Source organism: Loxodonta africana, chromosome 22, assembly GCF_030014295.1.
Source record: "Loxodonta africana isolate mLoxAfr1 chromosome 22, mLoxAfr1.hap2, whole genome shotgun sequence".
Taxonomy (NCBI): domain Eukaryota; kingdom Metazoa; phylum Chordata; class Mammalia; order Proboscidea; family Elephantidae; genus Loxodonta; species Loxodonta africana.
The window spans coordinates 1,281,444-1,288,799 of NC_087363.1; the positions used below are offsets into that span (position 1 = coordinate 1,281,444).

Genomic DNA, 7,356 nt, shown 5'->3' on the forward strand with positions numbered 1-7,356 from the left:
TTCCAAATATATATAAGTATAAGTAAACAAAATAATTAATAAAGTATATATAACACTTGCAATGGTTAAGTGGGCAAAACAATAGCATGAAACAGGTCATGTACTCATTGTCTCTATTTTTTGCATATTCTTATTTTCTGAGATACATTTCTAAGCCTATCAAAACTATCATTCAGTCATGTTGGAGCTCTTTTGAAAACATGTTCAGGTTATAGACCTCACTTATTCAGCTTAGCATTCATGAATATAGGATACCACATACACACATACACACAGATGCACACACAGACATACACATACAGTACGCACTCAATAAAAATTGGTGGATGCAATGCTACATTCCCATTTCCTTGAGTTTGTTCATTCTAGTCTGTCCTGAATAAAATACCTTCTTCACTGAAATGTGTGTCCTAAAATCCTGCCCATTTTCCAGGCCATCATCAAATGATATCTCTTTTATGATGACATATGTCAAATGTCCCAAAATTCATTTGAATTGTTCCTTGCTTCAAACCTTTTAGGATAATTATTATAGTTTGTCTTATGCGATAGCCACTTTATTGCTCCAGCAATAGAGAGTATGCATTCCTTGAAGGCATGTCTTATCTTTAATTCCATTTGTGTATATACATATACATATATATATACATATGCAAAAAAAGTGTCTTTCTTGACAACCTACTATACTCCATTTATCTTATAAGACAGAGGGATAGAATTAGTTTTTTTTTTCAGGTAATGAAAGGTGCTTCGCATGATATCTGTATTATCTTTTGGTCTTTATCAGATAATGAGCTATCTCATGGTATCACATTTTCGTAGACTTTAAACTAAAAATGAAAGAGATTATGGTCTTTTCTTACAATTACAAGACAAACCCGAGTTTAGTCACTTTGAGCCAAAAATCCATATCCTTACTACTATGCAATATTACTTATAATTTTTAAAGATATCTTCAGAAACAAGCTTTTTGGACAAACTTCACTTACAGTTAGGGAAAAATACTACTGAAATACTATGTTTAATGAAAAAAGAACTTAATATCCTTTATCTTGCTGAATGTATTCTTGACATCCTTATTCCTCAGGCTGTAGATCAAGGGATTCAACATAGGGATCACCACTGTGTAAAACACAGAGGCTACTTTGAAGGTGTATCTGGAGTTTTTTGAGTTGGGCACACAGTAGAGGAAGAGGATGGTGCCATGGAAGAGGGTGATGGCAGTCAGATGAGAGGCACAAGTAGAAAATGCCTTACGACGACCACTGGCTGAACGCATTTTCAAAATGGTGACAACAATAAACACGTAAGAGGTGAGAATGATGAGTAATGTGAGCACATCATTCAAAGTGACAAAGATAAAAAGCAGTAACTGGGTGAGAGAAGTATCAGAGCAAGAAAGAGTGAGAACTGAGGAGAGCTCACAGAAGAAGTGATTGACTGTGTTGAAACCACGAAAAGATAATTTGAAAGTAGAGCATGTGTTTACCAAGGAACACACTACTCCCCATGCATATGATCCCAACACCAACATAGCACAGAGTCTCCGGGACATGGCAACTGTGTAGAGCAGAGGGTTGCAAATAGCCACAAAGCGGTCATAGGCCATTACTGATAATAAAAAGGATTCAGTCACTACAAAGGTACCAAAGAGAAAGAACTGCACTACACATCCTAAAAGTGAAATGGTTCTGTCTTCAACAACTAGGTTCTCTAGCATCTTGGGAGCAACGATGGAGGAATAGCAGAAATCCACAAATGAGAGGTGGCTGAGGAAAAAGTACATGGGGGTGTGCAGTCTGGGGTTAATTTTGATGATTACAATCATCCCAATATTCCCTACAACAGAAACACTGTAGATGGTCAGAAATACAAAGAAGAGGGGTACCTGTACTTCTGGGTAATCTGAGAAGCCCAAAAGGGTGAATGTGACACCACTTTTATTACACTCTGACAACAGCATGGCTTCTGTTTGTCGAAATCTGAAAGCCAATCCTAGAAGTTAAAAAAAAAAAATTAAAGAGAGTGGGGATATAGGAAGCTTGGATCAACTTCCGCTTGCCAAGAATGGAAAGAATATCTCTTTCAGAATCTATGTTTTTATTAACCAAAATGTGGTAAATTTCTAAAATTTTAAAACCTGATTATGACTTAAAGAACTTAGAGACTGTATGGTAATTTTAAGTCAAGTACTCACATAGCACCTTCAGTTCTCCTTGAATGTTATCAGTTCATAGAAGACAAGCCTAGCCTGATGTTGGATTATGTCAGCCTCGCAGTCAATAACAAAAATCAGAAAAATCTAAAATATATCATTTAATCATTTCATAACATGTACACACTATGGACACAAAGAATGGACAGCCTTAACACTTCCCATCTGTGTTTTTATTTTAATTCTGCGTAGTACTTTAATCTATGTTTTTCTTTCTGACACAGTATCACTCATATCAGTATAAATCTCAATTACTTTTTAGCAGCCTGTGTGACACCTTTGGTTAATGTCTTTGGCTAGATACCAAAATTTGAAGATTCCTGTCCACCCACAGGCACCTTTGAAAACTGGGTTGATGATGTAATTCTGAAAAATCAGACACTGAAAAATTTATGAATTTTTCCTGCTCTTTTACTCATGAGGTCCCCATGATTCTAAGTCGACTTGTCAGTAACATTTTTTCGTTCTTCAAATCCGGTAGTTCTGAGTTCCAACTCTCCCTCGTTGTTCGAGGAATAAAAAGACTAGAGCAGATGATAAATATAATCCAGTCTACATCCTTACTCTAAAGATGGCAGAACAGCAGTCAGAAGATGCCTCAACTTTCACAATGACATGCAGATAAAATCCAGTCTATGATCCCCAGCCATGTATTCATTTCTCAACCCCATACAAAGGACCATCTTATAAGTCTACCTACTAATGTATTTCCTTTGTTAATGATGACCGCCTTAAATTTTGAGCAAACTAGAGACTCTAAAATTATGGAAAATAGTCCAATGACACTGTTAGGTGCCACAGAGATATAGTAGAGAGCAGCATCCAGATGAAACACAGGAATAACTAAAGACTCTTGGACTTAGAATTTCCAAATTCCACAGCCTCTCCCATTCACTTCTCTTCAACACATCTAGGATACTCATTCTTTCCCTCTATTACGTGTCTATAAGAATTAAAAACATGGAATCGTAGGGCACAATTAAATCATTTCATGAGAAAACAGTAATACAAAAGAATTATTGTATTTCCAGAATTGGCACCCAGCACCTCTTAGATCCCAACATAATGGGAAACTCCTTCTCTTGTCTACGATTTGTGCTAAGTTTGTCTCTGATTCTGAAACTCAACACATCATTTTCAGATGGTCCTGAAATAAAGATGTCAGGTCATGTGCTATACTGAGTCCCTCAATGGCCCTGTCCTGTTCCTATATAAAGCTGAGTGTTGAAGACCACCTCAAAAGGCAATTCCATTGCACAATTAGTCATTTTAAATATCAGATTTTTTTCTTTAACAATGTATTTCATTTATTTAAGGCTCTTAAATCTTATTTTTAACCAAATATATGTCTTTAATGTAATGGGTCTTTTCTCTCCCAAATGTTGATATTAATTTGATGATAAATGTATTTTCCCATTCAGTCAAGGAAATAGGATAGCTAAAATATCTTCCTTTAATTTCCTCCCATTTTATTGTTCTTTTGCTCTCAGGGGATACATGTATTCTCTGCTATGTGCTGTGTAATTTTAGTTAAAGCTGGAAAGATAGATAATAGATAGATAGACTGACAGACCGATAGACAAAAACAGACAGAGAGATGATAGATAGATAGATCGATAGATCGATAGATCGATAGATCGATAGATAGATAGATAGATAGATAGATAGATGATAGATAGATAGATAGATAGATAGATAGATAGATAGATAGATAGATAGATAGATAGATAGATGATAGATAGATAGATGATAGATAGATAGATGATAGATAGATAGATAGATAGATAGATAGATAGATAGATAGATAGATAGATAGATAGATAGATAGATGATAGATAGATAGATGATAGATAGATAGATAGATTAGATAGATAGATAGATAGATAGATAGATAGATAGATAGATAGATAGATAGATAGATAGATAGATAGATAGATAGATAGATAGATAGATAGAAGATAAACTTTCTTCTTTTACTAAAGATCCTATCCAATCTCTGATTATTCCAGTCTGGTTAAATGCTTTTCTACTCTACCTTGACAACTGCTCCAAAAATTTACAAAAATATGAAAATATACATTCTCAAATCTCTCAAGGCTCTTCTATTGCCCCACCCGAGGTACCTGTCATTCAGAGCACTATTATTAAGGGGCCAATCCTCTATGCAAATCTCTGCATAAGGGGTGCACATCCTGTATCTTGCATGTTCAGACAAGTACCTTTTGTGATGGCTTGGTATTCCTCAAGAACTCTCTACCTCTAACGTTTATGTTTTCCCCCTTTCAAGCTGTTTCCTAGATACCCTACTTTGAAGTTAATATCATTATGTTTTTAAATCTTAAAACAAACCTGCTAATGGCAAAGAGAAGGCCTCTCCTGCCTCTGGGAGACTTGGTTGGGAGTAAAGTATATGCATCTTATATCTGTGTCACAACCTTGGGACATGAACCCTAGAGACTATCTGTTGCTCCAATCTCTAGAGGACAAAAACTCAACAATTAAAATTTTCTACCTTTTTCTGCAGTATTATTATCGTTAAGAACACCTTATAAGAAACACTTTATATTTAAATTCATTTTGCCAAGTCTCCTGAACACGCCCATATTCTCCAGTAGTTATCAAGTCTATGTATCCATAGAGCTCATAATTGTCAAATAATAATTGACTGTTGATTATGTGCCGTTCAGATAGGTGACAATGTCATCTAAAGGAAATTTTCATTTGTCCTTCTATTAATATGAGCCTGATTGCACAACTCTTCAAACATTTTAGAGTTATTTGTATTCCTTTAATTTGGACACTTTAATGGTACCTTCTGTCCATTTTTTTCTATTGGACTAATTGTCGTTTTCTCCTCAATGTTTCTTTCAGCAATTTGTTTTCTTTTGTTTTTCCTATGAAGTCTGTATGTTCATGTCATCTAAATTTTCACCTTTGATTTCAGAACCTGTTTTCATGTATGGAGTAAGAGATAAAATTTTATCTTTCTCATAAGGCTAAAGAAAGATGTTCACATGACTCTTGAATGCCTGTTTGTCCCAATATAACAATATTTTAATAATAAGTCAAAACAAACAAACAAACAAAAACCTGTTGTCGAGTTGTTTCTGACTCATAGTGACCCTATAGGACAGAGTGGAATTGCCCCATAGAATTTCCAAGGAGTAACTGGTGGATTCAAAATGGTGACCTTTTGGTTAACAGCCTTATTCTACCAGGGTTCCAGTTTAATAATAGAAACACTGTAATTTATTTTAAACTTTTTAGGATGAGCCTTCCTATTCTAATTTGTTTTTTTTTTTTTAATTTTTTAGTCTTTTTTTTTTTTTCCTGAATTTCTGTGATTGATTATTCATTCATGGAAGCACCAGAACATAAATTTTATAGTATGATTCTTTGGTATTCCCAAATGAATTTTGTATTACATTCATCTTGTCCAAATAAATGTCCATTAGAATAAAGACATCTTAGAATGATTTCCAGACTGATAATACTGCTAATGTAGCCTTTGAATAGATAATATTCAGCCATAAACTAGAGATATTGAAATGACCACAACAATTGTTCCTTCTGAAGGGCAATGTAATTTGCATGATCTCTTAGACAGACGGAGTGAAATAATAGGATGAAAGTGCACTGGAATTGGGGTCAAAGAGCTAAATTTCTGTCGTAAACCAGTCATTTCTGGCTATATGAACTTTTGTGACTCTCAAATTCCTTGAATCTCTGTGTCACCATATATGCAGTGGAATAATCACCCTTTTCCTCTCTCCTTCTCAGCATAAGCTGATTGTTTCAAGTGTAAGGCTGCTCATCCACACCGTTGTTGTAGGTGCCGTCCAGTCTGTTCTGACTCCTAGTGGCCTTATGTACACCAGAACAAAACACAGCCTGGTCCTGTGCCATGCTCGTGATTGTTTTTATGCTTGAAACCCATTGTTACAGCCACTGTGTCAATCCGTCTTGTGGAGGGTCTTCCTCTTTTTCACTGATCTTCAAGAAGATGAAAGGTTTTTACCAAGTGTGATGTCCTTCTGCAGGACTGGTCCGTCTGGATAACATGTCCAAACTATGAGTGTCGAAGTCTCCCCATTATCACTTATAAGTAGCATTCTAGCTGTACTTTTTATAATACATATTTTTTCATTCTTTTAGCGGTCCATGGACGTACAATATTCTTCACCAACATCATAACTCAGAAGTGTCCGTTCTTCTCCTTATTACTTGCCCAGCTCTAGCATGCTTATCAGGGATTGAAAACACTATGGCTTGGGTCAAGAACACCTTAGTCCTTAAAGTGATATATTTGTTTTGAACACATTAAAGAGGTCTTTTGCAGCAGATTTGACAAATGCAACATGTCCTTTGATTTCTTGTCAGCTGTTTCCATGGGCATTAACTATGAATCCAAGTAAAATAAAATCCTTGACAGCTTCAATAATTTCTCTGTTTATCAGGATGTTGCTTATTGGTCAGTAGTGAGGATTTTTTTTTTTTTTTTATGTTGAGGCATAATCCAGGCTGAAAGCTGTGGTCTTGGATCATTATTAGTCAGTGCCTCAAGCCCTTTCACTTTCAGCAAGCAAGGTTGTGTCGTCTGCATAACATAGATTGTTAATGAGTCTTCCTCAAATCTTGAGGCTGCATTCTTCTTCATTTATTCCCTTTTCTCAGATTATTAACTCAGCATGCAGATTGAATTAGTATGGTGAAAAGATGCAGCCTGGACACACACTTTTCTTGACATTAAACCAAGAACTGCCTCTTGAGCTAAGTACAGGTGCCTTATGAGCACGATTAATTGTTCTGGAATTCACGTTCTTCACAATGCTGTTCATAACCGGTTTTGATCCACAGAGTCAAATGCATTTGCATGGTCAGTAAAACAGGTAGACATCTTTCTGGTATATTTTGTTTTCAGCCAGGATCCATCTGACATCGGTAATGATGTCCCTGGTTCCTTGTCATCTTCTGAATCCAACTTGAATTTCTGCCAGTTCCCTGCTGATATACTGTTGTAGCCGCTGTTGAATGATCTTTGGCAAAATTTTACTTGTGTGTGATATTAATGATACTGTTCGATAATTTCTGCATTCTGGTGCATCACCTTTCTTAGGAATAGGCATAAATATAGATCTCTT

General features: G+C 35.7%; 1 protein-coding gene across 1 annotated transcript; it reads right to left on the bottom strand.

Annotated features, from left to right (window-relative positions):
- Positions 1-968: 968 nt before the first annotated feature.
- LOC100658548 (olfactory receptor 5D18-like) lies at positions 969-7,053 on the bottom strand. Its single transcript, XM_064274204.1, has 2 exons — positions 7,011-7,053; positions 969-1,950 (listed from the first exon to the last, which is right to left on the bottom strand). The coding sequence occupies exons 1-2, from the start codon at positions 7,051-7,053 to the stop codon at positions 1,022-1,024; spliced, it is 972 nt and encodes a 323-aa protein (XP_064130274.1). The 3' UTR covers positions 969-1,021.
- Positions 7,054-7,356: the final 303 nt, after the last annotated feature.